The 24,124-nt window shown below is 42.6% G+C and overlaps 1 protein-coding gene across 1 annotated transcript; it reads right to left on the bottom strand.

Moving 5' to 3' along the window:
- Positions 1-530: 530 nt before the first annotated feature.
- On the bottom strand, positions 531-6,215 carry LOC125010222 (neuromedin-U receptor 1-like). Its single transcript, XM_047588630.1, has 4 exons — positions 6,063-6,215; positions 4,328-5,053; positions 3,171-3,404; positions 531-2,793 (listed from the first exon to the last, which is right to left on the bottom strand). Exons 2-4 carry the CDS (start codon positions 5,013-5,015, stop codon positions 2,465-2,467), a joined length of 1,251 nt encoding a protein of 416 aa, XP_047444586.1. The 5' UTR covers positions 5,016-5,053; positions 6,063-6,215; the 3' UTR covers positions 531-2,464.
- Between the last annotated feature and the right edge of the window lie 17,909 nt (positions 6,216-24,124).

Raw genomic sequence — 24,124 nt, 5'->3', positions numbered from 1 at the left:
GGTTGATTTGGCTTTTAATTTCACAGCGCTGCCATTCTGCTCACATAATTCTTCAAAGTTAAATTGGGCTGATGTTAAGTACCACTTGTGATTTTCAGTGAATGCCTTTAAATGATACGTATGTGCAGCTTTTCAAGTGGGTCTGTTTACACCATAGCAGTGTGTTCTGTTATGGTGACAGGGGTTGTGAGTAGATTGATCTTCCTTAGAGCTGGTGTGGCACACAATAACCCTGTATCATTAAAAAGTCATTTGTCTGTTTTCAGCATCTGGCTCATCTCTGTCCTGTCTTGCTCCATCGCCTTGTTCATTATTTTATCTTTTTTCCGTATTATTGACCCGCTGATATCATCTCTCCCCTCAGCTTCCACCCCTCATCATCATCATTACCATGTGGGAAAAAAATATACATATATATTTATTTATTTTTTTCCGCAATCTGTGTCACCGAAAGAACACCAAAGAACACGTTTGTTGTCCGTGAGCTGGATGCTCCGGAGGAAACTGAACATGAAAGAAGACAAAGAGGCTCATTATTGTAATGTATTTCTGCGTTAAACCAATAACAGGAACAATAGTGTAGGTGACAGTATCTGCAGGACTCTTTAAAGTACATGTCCATGTTTTCGTCAAGTAGCAGAGCATACCACATTAGATCCTCTGCATCATTAAAAAATATGATAAAAATTCACACATCCTTTATACACATAGTGAAAAAAAAGTGTGAAATTCCATACATGAAGCAATGCCACTCACATCTGGAAAGCAATACATGCATGTAAACCAAGGTCATTCAAACCAAGGTCTGAACAATATTAAAAGTAAATACATAATACATATACCACTATGTTTGTGAACGTGGGAGTTGGAATATAATATCATCAAGCCTCAAGAATTTTCAGAATGTAATTTAAAGTGAGGCTTGAAGGCAGACCAGCTTCCCCACCCACCACTTTATTTTATTATTTTTTTATTATTCTGTCTTGGAAATTTTGGTCTGTAGTCTCTCCTTTGAGAACAGAACTGATTATTCTCCAGCAAAGTACTGCTGGTCCGATCAAATTCTTTGGGCGGATAGAAGAGTGACAGCAACTCTAGGTGCCAAATTGTTCATTTTTCGTTTATTGTGAGTTTAGGTGACAGTATCTGTAGACCTCTGTGTTGGGTACTTGTGTTGGTCAAACATCTCGGTGTTGTTCTCTTTGGCGACGCTGTGTGTGTTTTTAAACATCCAAGCAAGAGTTTTTACAGTGATATGCGTTCAACTAAAACTAAAATCATTCTGATTACAAATTCCAACTCAAGTGTTTACATGGACTCTAAATAAAATGATCTAATACGATATGTCAAACAGAGCAGAGTTTTTTGGCGCACGCAAAGTGGTTCTTCACGCCGTGGAATCTGCCCCTACTTTCATTTCATGGAAGAAGCTGAGTTATTAGGTGCTAGTATCTTTCCATTCAACGGCTTGTCCTTTTGTACCACTCTGCTCTATCAGATTGTAAAGTCCTCCCGGTAGAGACTGACTCTGTAAATCCTGAGTTGGTTCCATGAGGCATTTCTGATCTGATCGGCTATTATCAGCTGAATGTTAGAGCCCATGTAAATGCTGCAAGCGTCAGCCAGTAACAGGTCACCAGTCGGTTAAACATTAACTCTGCCTACCATCCGGAGGAGTGCTTGACAAATGAAGTGTAACTTACTGCGCGCAGAATGCGATTTCACATATGGTTTGTTGAATCCATTTGATGGATGGTGACTAAACTGATGTTTTAAATGAAAGATCTTCCCTACCGGTCCCTTAAACACTCACAAGGTATGTGACTAATAATCTTATGCACATTTCCCTATTTCACTGTCTTGACTTTCTATTTTCTCCAGATATATGTTCTCCTTTCTAACGGGAGCCTTTGTGCATCCATTCTTTGGCTACACATGAGTAAATAGGCAAGACAGAAAATGCAGTTTTTCTCGTTATACAGTAAATACAGTGTACGGTACATTCACCTATTTCACAATTACACATCATTTACATTTACATTCAAGACAGTTGATGGGTTACATTTCCTATGCATGAAAATGCCATCGGATCATTTATATGGTAATTTTATTGTTCAATCAAACCCTGACCTCCCTCACATTTTTCAGCATGTTGCCCTGATTGGTCATTAGTCAAAATGGGATTTGAGTCACTGTTGTCTTCTGGAGTCTGGAGCACTTCCAGATACAGGTGGAGAGTGCACAGTAAGCGAATTTACTTGCTTGTTTATTCAAGCGTGTCTGTCATGTAGCCTTTGGTCACGTGGTTCAGCCTATCCTTCATGAAGTCCGACCGTCTTTGTCTGACATTACTCGTTACCACTTAGAGGGTAAAATCCTTCCGGTTGAAGTTATGGTCTTCGCATCTGATGTCTCTGGCTTGGCTTATATATCAGTGGGTGACAAAAGGAAGTCAACACATCTTTTAAGTTGTGGGGCCTGTAGAATGGCTCTGAGCCCATTTCTTACTGGTCTCGCTCAGAGTGCTGCGCTGGGTCATCTGTAGGCTGGAGCGTGCCTTCCAGCCTTTGGAGTAGCACGTGATATCACTGAACATTTCTCTGAACTTGGTGGACATGAGGTTGTAGAGGATGGGGTTGATGGCCGAGCTCAGGTAGAAACACACCCCGGAGACAATGTGGACGTGCTCGAAGACCTTGTGGTGCAGCTCGGACGACATGTCGATGTAGCTCCACATCAGGCGGTCGACGTGGAAGGGAGCCCAGCAAAGGCCAAACACAACCACCAGCACACCTGAACCGCACGGCATAAATGACAGGAAACACGGTCAACTGGACGGACAGAGCCACGTTAGACAAACTGAGGCGACAGACAAGACAAAGCGGAGACAGATGGGCATCAAAGATAAAAATGGTAGGAAAAATTAAAATAACAAAGGCAGAACAAAGGATGCACACACACACAGCCATGTTTCTGTCCCTTCAAAGGACATTACGTCTCTGTCCCTTACATTAACCTTAACTGAAGGCATCCACCACATTATTTACTTTCTCTGTGTAAGCAGCCTTATGTCCCAGCAACATGAACAACACAAATACACACACAATTTAAAGTCTGTTCTCTGAAGTGTGCTTAAAAAAAAACGAACAAAATAGTTAGAAAATACGTACACAGCATTTTGGTGACTTGTAGGTTGCGTTTGCTCAGCTTCTGCTTGTGGGATCTGGAAAGACTTTCAGGTCTGAAACTATTATTAGTATCCACCACGGTAATCATCCTCTCCCTGTGCAGGCTCAAGCCAATGAGCAGGTAGAGGATGCTAATGATCAGCATGGGGAGAAGGAAGAAGACCAGCGTGGAGATCAGGATGATCAGGTTGTACATCCACATGGGCATGACCACATCTGAGGATGGAGACATGACAATGAGGGACAGAACAGAGTTGTCACTAAGATCGTATCCCTGTGCGTGCCGTGTGAAGTGGCTTCGTACACTATTGAAAAACCTCTCCATTGTTTTTTGCCACATCATAATCTTGGCAAGCAATGAGAAACCCTAAAGCATAGGTCTTCAACAGGGGGTCCGCAACCCCTAGGGATTCAGTGGAGGAACAGCAGGGGGTGTCGCATATATATATATATATATATATATATTATATATATAATATTAAATATTTATTTATTATATACATAAATAATATTCCCCATTTAATACATAAATACAACTTATCTCAGTAAAGGGGTAAAGGGATAAGAACACGTTATCTTTCACTCAGCACTTCACTTATTCAGTGATACAGGAGCTGTCTCAACAGGGCTCTCAAGGCCACATATTACACTGACTCTGTCAGGTTCCCCACAATTGGCCTATTCAGTCTCCAGGTAAAAAAAAAAAAAACTTAAATCTGTCAGTTATTTTCTTTATCTGTCAATTGTGTGTGCCAGTTAGGTATGTTTATGTTCATTGCAGTGGCGTGGCCACCCGACAGTTGCACATGTTTGAAATAAAAAAGACTATTTGAACCTGTGTAGTATTTGAATAGCTTAATATTGAATGCAAAATGAGTAGGTAGGTAAGTAGGTACTTTGGTGACCCCTTGACTAACAACCCCAGCAGGTCAAAATCGTCCATGATTTTCCCATGACTTCAGTGAAACATCTATTAATAGGAACAGTCTGTCATTGTTACACATGTTTATGTCTCCCTGGATATAAAAATGTTAATTTGTGCTTTACTTTTTGACCACGTAACTGCAAAAAAAACCCTCAGTGAGGCGTCAGCATGGCTGGAGACCGTAGAAAGATAAACATCTAAACTTTGTACGTACAGCAGATAGCAGATCGGGGAAACTGCCGGCCGAATCTCGGTGGCAGCACCATAATTCCATGCAGACTGGTGTTTGGCACGGCGCACAGCATGGACAGCCCCCACAGCAGGAAGATGACCCTCTTGACGTGAGCACGCGTGGCCACGTGTTTGACCTTGAGGGGGTGCACCACCGCCATGTAGCGCTCCACGCTGAGCGCCGTGACGTTGAGGATGGAGGCGAAGCAGACGGTCTCAAACAGGAACGTTTTAAAGAAGCAGCCCCCCTCCCCGAGCAGGAAGGGGTAGTTCTGCCACATCTCGTAGAGCTCTAATGGCATGCCCAGCAGCAGCACCAGCAGGTCGGACACGGCCAGGCTCAGCAGGTAGTAGTTGGTGGGCGTCTGCATCACTCGGTAGCGCAGGATGACCGCGCAGGTCAGGGAGTTGCCCAGAACGCCGACCAGGAAGATGGCTAGGTAGGTGACGCAGACGGGAAGAAACACGGGGGACCTCGGAGGGCCCAGGTGCTTGGCCAGGTACTCCTGCTCACTCAAGCATAATTCGTTCAGATCTTGATCAGTGGCATTAGCCAACACCCAAGAGAGATTCATCCCACACAGCGCAGCACCTTCGGGGCAGCCTATGTCACTGAAACCTGAGGCACTAGTGGTGAAAAGAGCCGTCAGGGAGCAGTTCAGCGCCGACATCCTGGTGTTTGGTGTGTTATATTAGGCTAATACTCAACCTAAAAACAGAGAGAGGAGAGGGTAAAGTGTCGAGTTCAGTGTTTGCGTCAGGAAGTCAACTGTTCAGCCTTTCAATGCTTTTAAAGACGGAGAAAGTAACCCTGACGATCATGATGATGCCATTATATTTTATTTGCTCATTTTGACCTGGGCTGTGCAACAGACTTTGATTTTTCAACAACCTGAGTAAAATCGAACGTGTGAATTTGTCGGGCACGGAGGCTCAGGTTTGGGCCATTAAATGAACTGTAAGATCCAGCAGTTTGAATCCTCACATGCACTTGAGAGCAGAAGTATACAGATGTCTTGCTTTTTGTTGCAGCATTTTTAGCTGCGTCTCAACTTCACAGTGCTACCGGTGTTTCCCTTGAAGCTACAAAGAGTACAGATAGATTTTTGCTGCCACCTTTTTGCCCTCTTGACAAAATGTTTCCTTTCATAAGGAAAACTTAGAGGCGGAGTGAGCTTCGTCTACCTTGAAAAGCAATCGATCAATAAACTGTGTTATAATTTCCGTACAGGAAGGAGGAGGTTCATTTGCTTCCCACTCTATTGCAGTCTTGTTAAGGGTGGAAATTTGGTTGGATTTGATTGATTACATAGTTGTGTTACATAGTTGTGCTATGCTCCATATCTACACAAAAACTGTGCATAAGAAAAGAAAATCACCTCATTTATGTACCAACAGTTGTCTCAATACCTAATTAACCAGTGGACATTTAGCCAAAATAAGTTTAATAAATAAATGAAAATGCTCAACATCATTAACTGTGCTGGAATAAAGATGCTTTCTAATGACCTGAAACAAGTTTTGCCAGAAAACGGTCAAGGATTAACAACGCCGCTGTAGTGTTGTCCTGTTAGGAATGCACGCTGAGCAGAGCCCAGACTTTACAGAGCCTGTTGTTTGGATTGCTGCAGTGGATTTGTATATCTATTCAACAATGCAGCAACCCCATTAAAATAACTTCATGTCATAGAGCAACAGAGGAAAAAAACAAAACCTACCTGTAGTTAGCGTGTTTTATCCTTCCCTTGTTTGGAACAGATTTAAAATAATGAAACAAAATGTGAAATCACCATGTTTCCTTGCATCCTGGACTTTCTTCTGACACTTTATCCTGACTGCTTTGGTGCGCTAGTGCGTCACAGACGAACGACTTCCCGTATTTGTTCATCCCACTTCTCTCCTTCTCCCCTTCTCTCTCTCTCTCCCTCTCTTTCTCTCTCCCCCTCCTCCCTAGCATCTTGTTCGCGACCTCCACCATTAGCCTTTTTTCCTCTCTCTCTCTCTCTCTCTCTCTCTCTCTCTCTCACACTCTATCACACACACACACACACACTTTGATTATCTTAACCCACAGAAACTCTGTACTTCATCATCCTCCATTCTATTACTTTTACCATTGCGGGAGCACGTATTGCTCCGGTGTGAAAATGAAGGTAGAGATTGCTTTGACCCTGTAACCTGCGCCCGGAAAGCGGTGTATGTACAAAGTGTAAATAACACACTCATATCTGTGTAGATATCTGTCCACACAGTTGTCTGTGTTTAGCTGTGAAGGCAACAAAAAAAAAAAAATCCAAAAATTATATATGAAAAAAAAAAAAAGTTTGGACCACACATTAAAGATGTTTGTTGTCGTATACTTTGCATTTAAAATACATATGTTTTTGAATCATGATGATTCTGCTGATCCCCTGACCTTTTAGCATGGGGGATGATGATTGGACTTATGAAAGAAATTTGTCATATCCCTAGAAGATTAGTAAACTATAAATAAATGTTTGTAATGTCTGTCTTGGGATGAATTATAATAGTTTGCTATTAATTTCTTTCCATCAGTTTAAAATGTCAGTACTTTATTTACAGCTAAAACCCACAGTGTTAATGATGCTCCCCTCCCCTTTAGTTTGGTTCTAGCAATCATTCTAAATAAACTTCATTGTTGCATTAGCATGTTAGCACAACAGATGAATTGCTGTGCTACTGTCACAATTTAACTGGAAAATATTAATCTCACAGTGTCTCAAACATTGCTATAAACCTTTAGTTCTGTTACCAGTTCAGGCTGAACATACATTTGTTTGTGTGTTATGTTAGTTAGCTTGTGAGGCAGCCTGAAGTTTCCCTAGCCACAAAACCACATCATTTGTGCAGGCTTGAAGCGGCTGTGGGCTGAAGCAACCGCAACGTGGTCATGCACGTAATCTGAGCGTCACTGAGCCTATCTTGTGTACAACAAAATGGCTGCCTTTGGAGAAGCAAGATCAGCTGTCGCCTCCGTTTTAAAAGATATTGGCTGCAAAATAACCAACGTTAACAGTTAACAGTATTTGTGGGGAAGCAGGATGTACAGTAGAGGTGGAGCCGAACCCACATACGGTATTCAGAAAGACACAAATATATTTTTTTGTTGTTTTTTTTCTGCAAATACGTATTTCAAACAAGTACTTTTCAAATTATTTGTATTCGAGAAGAAGAAAAACATCCTATCAAAAAGCTGCCTTTGCTCATGTGACCGCGGTGAATATTTGTGCTTGTGTTCGTGATGTTCACGAGTCATTTTTTTTTAAAGTTTTACCTTAACTTTAAGCAGAGTTTGACCGGGATATTATTCTGTTACATTACATTAGTGTCTGCAGTCAGATTCTCTCATGTAAGCGTTCGTCTTACATAGCATTCGTCAGCTCGGTAATTCAAACTGTTGTCTATTGGTAATGCTTTTGGTAATTGCAATTGTATAGCACTTTTCTACCTATTGGTACTCAAAGCGCTTTGCAGTCACGGAGGTTCAGTGTCTTGCTCAAGGACACTTCAGCATGCGGCACATTCCAGGGATCGAACCACTAAACGCTCTACCCACTGAGTCACAGTCACACCTGTTGTCTCCCACAAGCAACAAATCATCATCACGGTCGTGTTCTGCCCCTTCAAGTCATCCTGAATCATCTCTATTAGCTGCTTTTAATGCAAAACACCAACCAGTGCTACATATCCTTTTGTAATGTTGGATACAATGTTTTTACATACGTCCTGTTTGTATGTCCAGATTTTGTCATTGACACCTTTATGAAATATTTCTAGCTTCAATATGGGATGGTGAGATTTTAAAGTAATTTTTCATGAATAATAGTTAATTAAAGCATACATGTCTTAAATTAACTCAAGTGTAACTCAAAGAATAGATTTTTACTATGTTAATTTTATACAAACACTTTTTTCCCTCAACAAATACAAATTCTGGATGATTTGCACACCCCTATTGCATATACATACATAATTATTATAATGAATCATTAAAGAATAGTTATTTTTACACTTAAATCTCCTAAATTTTGAGCATAACTCAAAAAAAAAAAAGGTTTTCACACCTATTTTGAATTTTAATCGAATACAAATACTTTTTTCCCCTCAACAAATACAAATACTGGATGCTTTGTACACCCCTTATGTACAGTGTCCTGGCCCAATTGGTTAAAGGACTATCAAACTGCATGCAGACATACTTTTTGCTCCACATCAGTTAAAACAAGCCCCGCGATGAAAACACAAATGTGGTGTTACCAGAGTTTTCAGAGGTTCTGAAACTCTGAAAGGAATTGAGTTGGTCTGTGCTATATATCTAGGCTATATATTTTAGAAACAAGCACAGTGGTGAGCCTCAACCAAGTAGCCACTGAGAGTGAGAAAAAACGTATCCAGGAAGTCACATTAGATGAGCACTTTGAATTATTTTGGAGATGAAAGCCGCTATTATCAATCTGAACTGACAGCAACTACCAAGGTGGTGCATGTGCTACAAACTGTGACCAGGACAATCCTGCATCTCCTTGGCAACCTCTCTTTCTTTGAAAGGATTCAGCCAGTCAAACTTCTCTATCATTGAACTTGTAGCACATGTAGTGCTGTTCGTTTTTACCAAATGGAACGTAACTAAATACAACTTAATCTACGTTGCACTCCCCTCTTAGCACAGTCTCATTACATCTTATTTCATCACATTTGCAGTCGCGCACCACGGACCTGAAATCAGCATAAAAATATCTCGATGTGTGAACAGAGGCTTTTATTTCAACTGACTCATATTAGCCTGTGCTTTGTTTTCATGCATTAAATGTGCAGCAGTATGAGTTAAACATGTAAGTCCTTAAGAGTACTCTCTGCTGTCAAGTCAAAGCCTAGTCACTGGGAACAACACATGGAATATTTTCTCACATACACGGGGCAGAGATCAGACCTCTGACAAGCGGAGGATCATTCAGCTAATACATGAGCCCATTGAAAAACATCCTACACAATACATTCACAGACAAACACGGGCAGGAACAGGGGACTCTGTGAGTGATTAATCATCACCGGAGCTTCTGTGGCAGGGTAGAGAATTCTCATTTTCGGGCAGCTGCGCGCACTCTTGTGAGCGTGTCTCTTACCCCCATCATTTCCCAATAGCTGAGCCTCCCTCTGCGACAGTGTCTAATTTAATCGTAGCTTTTAACCCCAATGCAGGGGCTCCAATACTTCCCCAGGCAGGGAAGTGACATGCTCTCATTGCTGCATCCATTTAGTCAAGCATTAATTATCCTACGGTGTCAGGCTGAGTGAGAGAAAAAAGCTTTTGTGACCAGAATCCCTTAAAATCCTGCTGGGTCAATGCATTTTTTTGGTGGTGCGGGAGGCTCATAATGAGAGCTTGTTTGTTCATTGGAGTGTGTGATTATTACTATTTTCCCCAAAAAATGTTTCCAAAAGCTTAGGATAGGACATCCTTGCTTTTAAAATATAGAAATATGTGCTCCAAACCAAAAGTCACAATAGACCGTCTTGCCTAAAGAGTTACTTCACCCATATTTAAAATCATATTTGTGCCTGTCCATGCAGATAATTGCGTGTGTTTTTGTGTTTCGTGTAGGCTTTCCGGTAATTGTCTTGCTCTGGATAATCCACAGACCTCGACGTAAAAACTGCAGAGGTTTGAACTAAACTACAGAGTGGATTGACCGGGGCCACTCTATGCAGAGTTTGCATGTTCTCCATGTGCTACCAGCGTATGCTAATGGGTGATGCTATAAGTGAGTGCATGCGAATGTTGTGCGTGTGTTAGCCCTGTGACGGTCAATGTCAGAGTCGTACCGCTAACATGGCTAAGAATCATTCTGCAACACTAAATTACTATTATTATATTTATCAACTCATCTAAAATCTTTTCTCTCTGTTGGATTAGCTTTACCTCTTCAGGACCCAGGTTAAAATGACGCAGTCAGAAGAGGCAACATTACTCTTGTTACTGCGCAAACGTCACGAACATGTGCAGCCTGATTCAGAATGTCACAGCGAGTAAAAAACGAGCTTGGTGAAACAGATTTTGTCTGAATTTTCCCAAAAGAAAAACCCTAATGAGAACACTGCTATTAATACTAATTGCAATTAATCATGCACTGTATGAGGGCAGACTAATCTATGTAATAAGCTCAGTCGGAGGGACTATATGGGAGTTTCTAGCCTAGCCTAGCCTCCGTTTGCCACAGTGTCAACATGCCAATCGTTGTTGTCAACCTTTAAATGCATTCTTCTCTACTGCTTTCAGCAGTCACTCCGGTCAGAGATTTCTGCGACCTTCCTCCAGCTTTCACATCCACGGCCCAGATTGAGTTCATCAGAGTCCTCTCCTCGTTCCATCCAGATCTAATAACAGCCTTACCCTCTCCCCCATAATTATGATGACATCATTTTGAGGACAGGTTGCCAGAGACTCTGACATTTTATTGGGCACATTGTTAAATAAAATGTTTACAGTTCACTCAGAAGGAAGTCTGTCCTGATTGAAGTGACTGCCCACTGCCGTGACGTCTGTCCTTTTAGCTCTAACCTAACTATAGTTACATTAAAGTTACAGTGCCACTTCAAGGTTTTTTGTTCTTGTTGTTTTTGCGCCCTTCAGAATTTTCTACATTCCCGACTCGAAACATCAACGGATTTAGAAAATAGTTTTGCGTTAGTATGTTCAGGAAAATGAGCCAATATTACACAATATCGACCGAATACTAAAAGAAAATGACGAACCTTTCTGGGAGGTGAACCTTAAGACAAACTGAGCCATGCAGCAAGACAGTGAACCAAAGCACACAAGTCATTCACTAAATAAATGTTAAAAACAATTAAACAAAAAAAAAAAAAATGAAATGTTTTGGACAGCCAAGTTAAAATTCTGCCCTTAATCCAATTCAACAGAAATGTTGTGGAAGATCCTAAAGCAAACAGTTCATGTGAGGACACCCAGCAACATCTCAGAACTAAAGTGGTTCAACAAGGGTTCACTTGCTTTTGCATCACACAGATATGTACATATGATCTCTAACTGGGAAAACACTGAGGGGCGCCAAACACTTTTAAGCTGCACCATGTATAATGAATATGTACTTAAAATGCAGACGCTCAGCTTTAGTTTGAGGTTATTCACATCTAAGTTGTAGGAATTATAACCAGGACTTTTAAAGCTCTTTCGTGAACAGATGTGAGATGTTCCTTCATTATTTCCTCATCAGTTAAACGGGTAAAATATCTGTTGTTTATAAGTGGGGAAATTGCATTTGGAAAGTGCTGCTGTGCATGAACTTTAATTGTGTCCGTCCAACTCTGTCTGAACCTGTCCGTATGTGGAGGCAAAATCAATGTCCCAAAGTGACGATAAACGAGGACGTCAGCATCTATCAGTGAATGAGGGACGTCCTCAGCACTGAAAACACTCGAGTTTAATGATGATAGACATTTGTGAAAAAAGGGGTCTTGGGAAATGTGCAACCTTTTATTGATGCTGGGCTGAGAAAGGAACATGTGGTCGAAGAGCAGCAAACAAGGTGGAACGAAGCGGATTCTCGATCCTACACTAGTTGCAACGGCACCGTGACGCGTCCCACACAGCAGCCCGCCACTCTGAGAAGCGTCAAGGCAAGCCGCCGTATGTGAGGCGACAGGGTCGTGCAGGATCCCACAGCGTCTGACGGCAGCACACAGTGCGGCATTTCCTCCACGCTTCCGCTGCGTTGGTCTGCAGCGTCACATGAGAATGAAATAGAAATTTTGTCATGATGACTTGTTTTACTTGAACGCAGCTCAAGAGGCTGGAAGAGTACCGAAGAGTATTAGAGCCACCCATGAGACAAAAAACAAAAAAAAATGAAAAGCAAAGCAAAGTGAAAATACGATGTTGAGAATAGAGTCGACCTTTTGAGACTGTAACAACTAGAGCATGTGACTGCTTCTCCAAAATGCTGCTGTGCAGAAAGATGAAGTGGTGAAACTGTACGTCAACCTCTACTTTATTCAGAAAGATACTTTCCGTTTTAGCTCACAAACACGGTGCAGTTATCAGTAGGACTTGGAAGCGACTGCGCTGAGTATTTTCACTTTTGTCTCGACATTTCAGCCTTTTTCCTCAAAGTGCATGATGAAAAAGCAAATATCGACCTCCTGTCGTGTTTTTTTTTTCTCATTGCTGGCCTTCTATAGGTTCATGTTTACCCCTGTTATAGCTTAATAGAAACCTACTCCTGCCTGAGTGGAGCTGCAAATTTAACTGAATGTGCACAGACATACAGCTGTGAACTCAGTGCAGAAATAACAGCCTGAGCTGTTCTTGTTAGCGTTCAGCTGCAAAGGGAATGAATAAATGTGTGCCATTTCACAGCAACAGCTTAATTGCATCAACCCGAAAACTTTTAATAAATCACGTTCTCTTTTGAAGAAGGAAAGTGGCGCCATTTAGCCACTGACAACCTTCACTCTACGGTCTTTACATATATACACTGATGGATCATCAGACAAAACCTATAGGAGCATTTTTGCGCCATTAAATGCGGCCGCCTTTAAACAACCCTGACATTTAAAAGCACTCTCTCATTGTCTTCCTAATTGCTTCTTCAGCGTACATTTGCAAGCACAGGCGTGTATACGTGTGCACTGTTCAATGGCTCAATGTATTAAAAAGGACAGCGGAGATGGTCTCTGCCTTTTACTCTCCCCCAGTGAGTCAGTCCGGTCCCAGCAGCCCGCCTCCATCACAGCGTCCACGGATGGAGACACAGTCGGAGAGTCTGCTGGAGTGTGTCCTGCCTCACACTGAGAATAGTGGCTCCTCTGAGGCGCAGCTGCTGGGCGAGCCGTGGAGAATTATCCACACAGTGAAAGGGCTTTCTGATTTTTACAGTTTTCTTTTTTTTTTTCCATTCTGCAGGCCTGCTTCACATTTATTTAGAGTGAATGTGGAGCTGAACATCTCCGGTCTTGTTATTTCAGAGTGAGGAAACGTTGGTGATGGTCGCCGGAAAATAATAATAATCACACTTTAATTTTATTAAAATTTTATTTATCAGAAGCAGCTGGAAAGACGTCACAAACAGCAAAACTAAAAAGAAGGGTGTTTTAAAGATCAAGGGAGCACAGCACAAAGACTAAGACGGACCAGCGTGATCGATAAATGTCTGTGAGCGGCGTGAGGAACTGTCCCTCTCTGAACCGAGGAGGAGGAGGAGGACTGAGATATAATTCATCAACAGTTTTAACATCTCTGCACTAAAAGGGTTCACCCCCAATCACACTTTGAGTCAGGGAGTAATGGCCAGTAATGGATCACTAGAGAACCAATAATTACAAAAAAAATGAAATAAGAGTGTCTGGTTGTTCACAGAACCTATGAGTTTTTAGGTGGACACCAGCCACAGATGTGCCTGATAAAACCTGAACTTGTAACATTTCAACCTGAGGCAGACAACCTGAAGTCCTGCACCTAAAAGCACAGTCGAGGAGTGAACTCAGTTTAAGGATCTCATTACTGGTCTGGTAGATCCATATTTAGCTCATCCTCCGACAGACAGCTTTACAATACAGAGATGCATTTATTTATTTTGACTGGAGTCTACTGATGATAAGAGAGCGTCTATTAAAGCTTCGATTCGGGAAGAAAACCCTGAAGAGGTGAGAGTTCTGTAAAAAAAAAAAAAAAAAAAAAGTCTAGATTTGAGGGTTTAAAAGAGGGATTTCTGAACACCGGTTTCAGAACAGAGGGTCCCTGTAGTCCAAAGGTCCTCTGAATCTGAGCCCACATTGTTAAAGTGGTGAAAACCATCGGATTTGTGTGAAAAAGCGAGAGAAGAAGGAGGAGCTGGGGGCATAAAATGAAGCGCAGTTTACTTTTTAGATAAATAACTGTACAAATAAAACGCAAGATTAAGTGAGGGAGTTGGGGCGCGGTTCAGGAGCGGCCTCAAACGTCCTGGATGTCAGGCAGCGGGAGGGCTCATTATCTGATTATGTCAACATTAATTAGTCTGCGCTGCTCTTTGTACAACACAGGGCTAATCAGAGATAAAAGCACACACGAAAATACGCAGGTACCTGAGGGCTGAGGCGTGAACGATATCAAGGACGCTACTGGGATCAGTTCTTGAATACAGTAAGAGGAACATGCAATTGGCTTGAGACCGTGGCATCAGTCCGTCCTGTCTGTTTCTCTCCGTTTGAATGAGCGGGCTGAAAAGATCAGATTGTTAAAATGTTACTAAGGAGCTGGATGAACGGTGGGTGGAGCTTGACATTACACCTAACTATCTTCTGGGAGTCATTATAATAGCAGATTCAATGCTGGTGGATGAATAAGAGATTAGTTTTTAAACAAGTCAGATCACTTATAGTACTTTGACCCTGCACTGGCCCCACTTCACCAGCTCCCTGGCATGTGTTAGGAAGGATTTTAGGATTTGTAGTGATTACAAATTACCAAACGGTCTTCCGTTGACAGTTGTTCGCTGCCGACCACTTAATTCTGATTGACCCTCCAACAAGGTTGAAGCAGCTGCAGCAGCCTCCGAGCTTTGGGACAGTTTGCCTCTGCAAATTAGGCTGGCTTAAAAACGTGTTCTTTGTCATTTAATTCAGCCTGAGATCTGTGTGTGTTCTGATTTACTGCTTTTGGTGTGCGTTCACCACTCTGGTCACATGTGGTTGTTTTTAAATGCGCTTTATAAATAAATCGAGAAGTGACATACTACTCTTCCCACGCATGCACATTGGCAGCATGTGTGATGACTCTCGCCTGTCTCATAAATGTCCACACGATGAAATAATAAAATAAAAATTTGGCTCGAGCCAAATGATATCGGTGTGGTAATATTCGTTTATTTCACCCCCCCCCTCCAAACTCTCCTCCAGAGCTACGGTAGACGTCATCCAGCTGTTTACATGCTGAATAATTGCCTGTCATGTGAATGCGAGTCTTCTTCAGAAACAGTCACTTCAGACGTTTAATGATTTTCAAGTGTGTGTTACCCAAAAACCACGTCTCGGAGAAGCGTCAGCGAGGCAGTGATGTATTGTAATTCAGGTTCTCTTGACTAACAGAGAGTAAGAGTGCAAATGTGCCTACAAGCAAAATAGTATCAGCAATCAATAAAATCCTCCAGGCAACAAGCCAAAGTCTTTCATAACGTATTGTATCATGAGTCTGTCAGTAGTAGTTTTTTTTTGTTATTTTTATGGACTGTTCCTGAAGAATCAGCGTCTTCTAGTTACAAATCTCAGTTATACCGTTGTACTTGAGTAAACATTTTAAAACAAAAAAAAACAACAAAAAAAACCCCTCAGCTTCACTGTAACCGACTGCAGTTAAACTCCTGTTAAACTGGAAGAAAAACCAAAAAAAGAAAACTCTGCATGGCAGTGAACGCATCGACTTCAAGGATATGTGCTGGAGATAAATCACTCAGCGTGGCAGCTCACCCGTCCGTCTGCTCCGACGCCTCAAGAGAAGAAGAAAAAAAAAAACTGCGGAAAGGGGCAGCGGCGACGCTCTGTCCCGTTGCCGCTTCTCCAAACTTGGGCGTGGGCTTTTTTTAGGTTCAACCACAGTTTACAGAGGAGCTCATAGCGCGGCTGCCAGCGACCTTGGCTCACTTCAAACACTCGGAGGATTAATGGAGCAGTTCTCCAGAAAACTCTGCCAGGGATGAATAGTTTATCTAGCTGCTGTGGTTCTGCTGCTCCCATCTGTTTCAAAGCGACGTCCCAAAAGTGTGAAGTAAACAGCGGCGTGACAAACTACTGTACACCCAGACGGCGTTACACGTAAACACGGTGTCAAGAATTCCCAGTAAGGATTTGTATAAGGAGATAAGCATCACACCAAGTGGACATGCGTGTGAAGCAACAGTGAGGTAGCACATCTCACACTGACAACGCAAGGAGTTAACCAGTGGCTTATTTACACCGTCGCATAGCAAAGGTCCTGCTTTTACATTAATTAATTCTTCTTCCAACACTGGGTTCGGTAGCCTCCGGGCACAGGCACAACAATGACACGACAGCTTTGTTTACAAGCCCATTTTCTCGTGGGACACAGCACTGGAAGCTCTATTTTGAGCCTGTGCTTGACTTCCTGAAAGAGACACCAAATCCCGCATTTTAGCTCCCATCTGGTCTCTTCATTGTTAGATGGATGCGATTGTCAGCCCCATCCCAAGTGCCTCCTTTTTTTGCCTCCAGTGAGCGACCAAAGCCGGGCCTGAGTCCACCTGAAATGGTGTCCGTTTCAATTTGGAGCCGGCGCTGGTTTTGAGGTCAGCGCGCACTGAACAAACACGCTCTGGTGTTTCATTGTAATGAGCATCGGTCGAAGGACGGCCCCGTTTGCTTTGGATTTGCGTGAACTGCAGCCTCTTTGTCGCGGACAAATTTCACGGACGAGGAAATCTCGCTGGGATGTAAATGATAAAAATCTGCCACCTTTTTTCACTTAAAATAATCTGAACAGTGATAACATAAAGGAAGAAATGGGAAATAAAGAAGAAATATTTAATGTTCTGCACTGTTTATGGACTAGTAATCAGCCCGGAGCATATCTTTTAGACATTTAAGTTTATTTTACAGAAGGCCCAAAGAATCCTTTAGTTGTGGGGAACGTGTCATCGGGACCAAGTGAAAGTGTCAGATTTAAGACTGTTATTCTAAGCAAAGGGGAGATCACTCAGCATCCAACAGTAGCTGGGTTTCTAAAGGGGCCGTGCTTTGTGGAAACCAGATGAGTTGCGTCAAAAGCATGATCGGGCAGACCCCGAAGTGGCCGTATCATCAGGAGATCGATACATCAAGCTTTGTTCTCTGAGAGATATGGAAAGGCAACTTCAGAGTAGATAAAGTGAAATAAAGTACGCACGATCAAAGGTCAAGTCAAAAGACAGCTGCATGGTAGAGTCTCAGAGGATGAGTATGTGTCTGTGAACCACTTCTCAGATAGAGGAACGAGTGTAAACACTTGAAGAGGGCCACGATGCTGCAACGTTTCACACTGAATGTCTGGATAAAGGTCATATTCACTGATTAATCCTGGAGTGGGTTTTGTGGCAGTAATAGGAAGTGTATTTGAGGAGATAAACAGACGATGCTGCAGTGCATCAAACCCACAGTGACACATGGCGGTGGCATTGCTCAAGTCTGGGCGGGGACTGTTTATCCAGCCATGCAACATATTTGTACTTGACTAAACTGCAGAGGGTCAGGGGACTGGAGCGTTCCCAGCTGGCGGTGAGCGGGGTAACCTCAGGCCTGTTTGGAACGATAAACCGTATTTGTAAGCAAATAAGTCACTGATGAATTGTGTCTTGATGTTGGTTGATGAAAACAAAATGAAACTGCAACCTTGAGAGGTGACAGCCAACTGAATGTTTCAGTTATTTTGGTAACATTTTTGCCACTGTAGCGTCACAGCCCTGAGGATTGGACAGTAGAGGAAAAGTGTGTAATAACAACACAAGTAAAAAATAAAGTTTAGATGTAAAATTTTAGCTGTCATCCATCTGTCATTTCTCCAACTCTTAGTCTGTAAACCAGAATAAATCTGAGGCGGTTGCTCCTTGCACTTCACTTTTCAGACACTGGGTTGCGCTCACGCTCCATAACTGGATGGTCTTCCCCTGGCAGCTCAAGGAGAATACCTATTGTAGCACAGAAGCATACAGCAGGTTGCATGACGGTCTAACGTTTTCTTCGTCCTCATGCCCTCATCCTGAAATTACCCAACCCAAATATCGGCAACATTAAGGCTTCCACCCTCTCCCCGCTCCGTGTCACCACCCGTCACAGGGTTGAGGAGCGGAGGGAGCAGGCGCTCTCGAGTGCTCAGCATCAGCGGCGCCTCCTTTAATTCTAGCTGTGGAGTCATTTATGGTTGTAGTGGCCTGCAGTCCCCCAGGGGTCGCGGCTATATCGCTCAAACATGAACTAAACCTGCCCAGGGGCGTTTGGTTTGACTCATACACTCACGCAGGGCACACGGCATCACCCTGACCTCATTATGAAAAGGTTTCACGGAGCCTTCGACCGGCGGGTCGAACTCCTTGGCTTTTCTTCTCCAAGCCGAGCCTCATGAGGTCACGCTACGCGGGTCTCTGGGGGAAATGAATGTCTTTTTTTGATGCGCAGCTCCGGCCGCTGCTGGGGGAACTAAGAAGTCGTATTATGTGGCGGAAAACCCCAAATTAAAACAAGTTTATGGGTGGCAGAATGGGATGTTCTGTCTGGTCTGTGTTTATAAAAGGGAACTGAGAGAGCAACAGTAAAAAAAAAAAAAAAAAAGAAAGAAAAAAAAAGACATGTTTGGTATTTTATAGCCTCATTTAAAGATTTCCCTAAATCAGTCACATGAGCTATAAGAGCTACATCTGGCATTACATCACATAACAAAGTGAGCGGGTATATGGGCTGTTTATGGGTACTCTATTTGAGTCTTTCAGTTAAAAGCTTCTACATCATATATATAGTATTTCAGCATTTCAAAGTGTTACACTGTAAAACATGAATCTAACCAACAGACTCCAAATAGCTGTATTTACAGCAGTAAATGAAGCTATTCTGGCTCAAAAGAACAAACATTATCACCTTATAAAGTGCTGTTGGCTGACTTCTCGTAGCTCTGCTTTGGTCTCCACCAGCTCCAGAGGGAAATAGCAGGCTCTTGCTCTGGCTAGTAGCTGGCTACCAATTGGTGGCGGACATGCAGAACCAGATTTATAAGAGCTCACTATATCTGTATGAGAGGACTGAACTGCAGTAAACGTGAGAAAAAAAAAATGAATTGTTGTTGTTCTGTGGTTATTTGAAGTGGTTTTGTGTAAGAGGGAAACAAAATAGCAAAAAAAATAAATTTCATTTCCTTTCATGAAACATATTCAGGTGGTAGTTCCTTTTAAGTTGAATGCTACTGGCAACTTCTTCCTCTGTGTCTTTCAACAACTTTACTTTATATATATATACACTGTAACATCGACAGCTTCATTTAATTCTATTTAGAAAATAACCATCCTGTGCTGTCAAGGCTAAATACAAAACCTACGGGCTTATAGACAGTGAAACACTAAAAAACGTTCAGGCATTTTGAGGATTGACCTGTTCATCAGGTGTGCAGTGTTCACAGAAAAGAGCGCAGGATTTCTTTTACTCGTTGAATGTAGCCTTGGGGGGTGGACCTGCTGTAGGAAGCTTCTCCGCCTGTCTGATAACTTCTGTCCTGAGCAGAACCTGAATAGAAGGATGATCAAAATCAGAATGAGGAGGTGCTCTGTTAATGCAAAGACCTTCAGCTGGAACAACTGCCAAATCAGTGGGCAAACACACACACACACACAAACACACGTCGGAGCATCAGACAGTTTTTACTCCAAATGAGAAGCGTAAGAAGCAAAGCTGTGTGACACCAATTACTCCACTTGTGGGTGGTGGGGGTGAGGGCAGCGGAGAGGCTGCTGGATAGCGGCACAGACATCGCTTACCTGGACACTTGTCAAGGAAAATTATGTACGAGGAAGAGGCCAAAAGCCCCCTAGGTTTTCCAGCTACAGAACGTTAGTGAGTGTTAATAATAGATGTAGAAAAAGCTCCGGATGTCACACTTCTCCAAATCTGTATGCATGAGACTCAGAAATGCGGCATGACCGGAGAGTTAATTGCCCGATGGTAGAGTTTGAGTTAACACATTTGCATTTAGTGAGTAAACACAGTGAACTGACACATATTTAATGACCAGACGCTCACACGGGGACCTTCGCTCTGACCTGCTGCGGCTGCACGGAATGAAAGCAGGTTTTCAGCGTAAAGCCATAGTGGGGCGTTCGCTCTCATTACCAACCAGCTCATAGTTAAACCCCCGAATATGTCCTCACGACAGAGCCGCCCGTCGGCCTCCACGCTCTGATATCTAATTTGTGTCAGTCCTGTTTGATTGTGTCCCTGCTCCATCTCTCCTGAAGAAAAACAATTGTCTGTTTTCATTTTCTTCCTCCTCTATTCCCCCGTCCTCTCCTCTGCCATCCTGTGGGAGCCCGGTTGGCTGCGCTCTAGGCTGGTGTGGGACGTGAACGCAGAAAATTAGCACACGCGCCAAAGCCGGTAATTGTTAAATTGCGGCAAATGGACCCCATGTGACCCAGGCAAATAAACTCAGGAATCAACAAAGCCTACCCAGACTCAGTTTATCTAAATTCCAATAGTATGCTCAGTAATGGAAAAACACTGTAGAAATGCCATTTCAAATAGACCCCAATGTAATCCCCAGCCCACTGGAGTCCATTTAATCAATGCTACAGACATGAGCATAGAGGAGGAACAGTCTGCAAATGGAAGTGGAGTTCTGAGTCAGCTCGCAGGAGATTAAAAAGTAGAGGTGGATGAATAATGGAGGAGGAGAATGGTGGGAAAATTGCCGAATGTGGCGAATCATCAATAACGCCTCCTGTGAATAATTCTGGAGGAGAAAAAGACTTGCCGCTGAAAAACTGTCTGTGCTCACTAAAATGAAATTGTTCTTAATTAGTTTTCACATGTATTGCCTCACTCCCCGTGCGAGCGCTCATTAATTCACAAGCGTTTACGTCTTGGATCACCTGCAATCCTCAAAACTCCAGCCGAATTCCTTCCGTTTTGAAAGTGGAACAAAGTAACTGACAGCTTTCCACTCATTAGCTCGGGAAGCTTGAGAGTCACAGGAAGTGCGAGTGGCGTTTGATGGAGCTCCGCGCAGTAACCTGGAGCTGCAGCTGCCAGTGACAGCTTCATGAGCTGAGTCGATTGTGGAGCAGTTTCAGCGAGACAAACACGACAAGCTCCCCGAAACCAACACCGATTCATAATCAATCAGCGGTGCACAGAACATGCTGACAGCAGACTGTGAAAAGCCCAGCAGTGCCCGTGCCCTCAAGCACCAGCTAACAGCCAGCTCCCTGTCTAAACATAATCATGTATCATTACTTCTCCAATCAATGAAGCAAAGTGCCCCTCCTGCACTATTTCATGTCTTGTTTCAGCAGCGCTCATGGGGACCCGGCGCTCTTTCTTTTGGTCTTGTTAGCAAACAAGTAGCTCAGACAGACAATGACACATATACAAATGTATGCAGAATTATGTGAGAACTCTTTGGGCGACGTCTTTCCCTGATTGTTTTTCTCTCTTTATCTGTCAGTGTCATCCTCCATTAACTTTGTCTCCTAGTGTTTGTTGACAGATTATTTTCAGCAGCCCCAAAGAAAGCAGATTATGGAGGGGTTTTGGTTTCTAGGGGGAAATAAGATTCAGTTGTATATTTAGCCGTCGTATCTTTGCCACAGCCGCGCTCGGCTTTGCGCTGTGACATACAGAGGCTTTCATAAATAAGCGAATGAAATGTTGTGTTTAATATACTAGTTTGACCTTTCGCGGAGTACTCTTATTTACCGTTTTGATTAGAGTGAGGCGGAAAGATTGACACCACTCTAATTTCTATATAGTAAATATGAAGTAGCAGCCATTAGTTTACTTTAGCTCAGCTTAGCTTAGCAGTAAATGTGTGGTAGAGTGTTACATTTCTGTAATACTTCGAAATAACTACATGAAACACTTTCATTCGTTTTCTTTTTGAGAAGATGGGACACAGCTATTGGGTACATAATGTGAACCTACACTGATAGCAGCTTAGCTCAAGAGAAGACACAAAAAAGAAGAAGAAAGACCTGCCAGCAGCCTCACTAAATAACATTACATTTTGGGACATTTTTATTATTTTGTCCTTCAAAATATCAACAAGTAATGATGGAAATCAGTGGCTTTATGACCACTACTTCCTGGCTGTAACTTCCTGCTATCGTACGATAACTGCTACATTTTTTATGGTTTACAACAGCCGTGTCCATCTTTTTATCTCACTAAATATCAAATATTACTCTAAATGCAAAGGTTTTAACAGATAACTTATCTGTATGCCACACTGGGAACATCAGCACGGACCAGTCAGAGAAGCTAAATTGTAAATCCATGAAACGCAGGAGTCGACTACTCAAGATGAAGGCCACGGGCATCGATAACTTTTAAAGAACCGGTTCCAACTGGTTCAGCTCATCGATATCGTTAGCCTTCATGCTCATCGATACTTTTCGGGCCGAACTTTAACATCCCAGTCCAGATGGTGGCGGCAATGCACCTAAAAGATGTTTATCACCATAAAACGAAAGAAGACGAATCGTTACGAAGCCTGTCGTTCACATCATGTGACGCCAAGGAAGACAGGACGGCAGAGAGACTGGAACGGTCTAAAGTGTGGCTTCACTTCACTAAAAGGGACTGTAACAGCGCAATGTGCAATTTATCATATTTTCGGCAACACCACTGACAACCTGAAGCATTTGTTGACGACGCAGTATTAAATACGATAGTGCAGCTATCGGTAAGTCTCTGCAGAGCAGCGGTAGCGGATCCAGTGGCCAATTTCCTATTTGTTATATTACACAAGTTCTTATATCTTGTTTAGACACTCAATAAACTTGCTGTTAACACGAAACCACGAACGCCTACTTTTTCTAGACCGAAAATTCACAGCAGGAAATGAAAATCCCATCGATGCCCATCATGCCTCCAGCAGAAACCATGATCTGCTGTGAATGGTCAGCTCCAGACTTCACCCACACATGTCTGAGCCAAAAGACAAAGACATCAGCGCTGCTGGTCGTATCACAGGACGAGAGAGGGACACAAAGAGAGAGCGTTTTAATTGGACGCAGAATTTGTGCCCACCCTCCTAGTGCAGGATGAGTCGACAACATTTTTTAAATGCTTTCTTGGACAAACTTGTAACATGACAAAACAAGAGAGACAGTCCAACTTTTTTGGGTCAGAAGTTGACGACGTAGGGCATATAAAAATATTATATCATGGGGTCTTTGACTTGCTGCAGGCATGACTAAACTTTAACTGAGGCTCATTCTTGGCTGTAGTTATAAAATCTCCTCATGACAAAGTCTGGAGATTCTGATCATGTCACATGAACTCGATCATCAAGCAGTAGAAGAAGATGATAAAAAAAAATCGAGATCAGTCATCAGATGTGAACAAAGCAGGTAATAGCATAGTATCTATTTTATGCTTAGTTTTTACATTGTACATTTAAAGTGGAATAAATGGCTCTTTAACCAGAATTCATTAATTTACTTTTTTTTTTTTTTTTAGATTAAAAGAGAATTTATTGGAGACAGATTGTCTTGCATAAACCATTGTATCCCCATTGTTTGGTTTAATTGTAAATTATGCATCATAAGTATGAATTATGGATTTTAGCGTCTCTTTATGCTTTGCATTTCTATTGAGCTGCACCGAAAGGAACATATACAGGGAGCTTTGAGCCTGAGCGGGGAACCTGCTGCACTCATGTAAATTTAAAAGAAAAAAAGGATGCGTATGTCTGACATAAATCCACATGTGCAACAGGCACACAAGTCCCTGCATGTTGGTTGTACACACAGAGCGGCGGACTGGACAGACTCCATAATTCACAAGTAGTTTGCAGAAGACAGTCTGGCTTTGTGGAGATGCTCTGTCATCCCTTCTTGTCGGCTTAACACTACCGTCCCACGGAGCTAGTTTTCATTCCCTCCACCTCGTCCCTTTTCTCTTTATGCCTTCACTCCATGCTCTGTGAAATATGTATTTTTCCTTCTGAGCCTGAGAACTGGTTTCTCATCTGCGGCAGGAAAGGGACGTCTCTCCAGAGCCGCAATTCTTT

The sequence above is a fragment of the Mugil cephalus genome, chromosome 7 (assembly GCF_022458985.1).
Source record: "Mugil cephalus isolate CIBA_MC_2020 chromosome 7, CIBA_Mcephalus_1.1, whole genome shotgun sequence".
NCBI classification, from domain to species: Eukaryota; Metazoa; Chordata; class Actinopteri; order Mugiliformes; family Mugilidae; genus Mugil; species Mugil cephalus.
The sequence above is the reverse complement of the archived record's forward strand: the minus strand, read 5'-3'. Positions and strand labels throughout refer to the sequence as shown.

Bases quoted from the DNA above. Each gene is read 5' to 3' on its own strand.
- LOC125010222 (XM_047588630.1), bottom strand. From the start codon at position 5,015: ATGTCGGCGCTGAACTGCTCCCTGACGGCTCTTTTCACCACTAGTGCC. The intron at 3,405-4,327 runs GTACGTACAAAG...CTCCATCCTCAG, and splicing joins TCCCCGATCTGCTATCTGCT to ATGTGGTCATGCCCATGTGG. The intron at 2,794-3,170 runs GTACGTATTTTC...CGTGCGGTTCAG, and splicing joins ACAAGTCACCAAAATGCTGT to GTGTGCTGGTGGTTGTGTTT.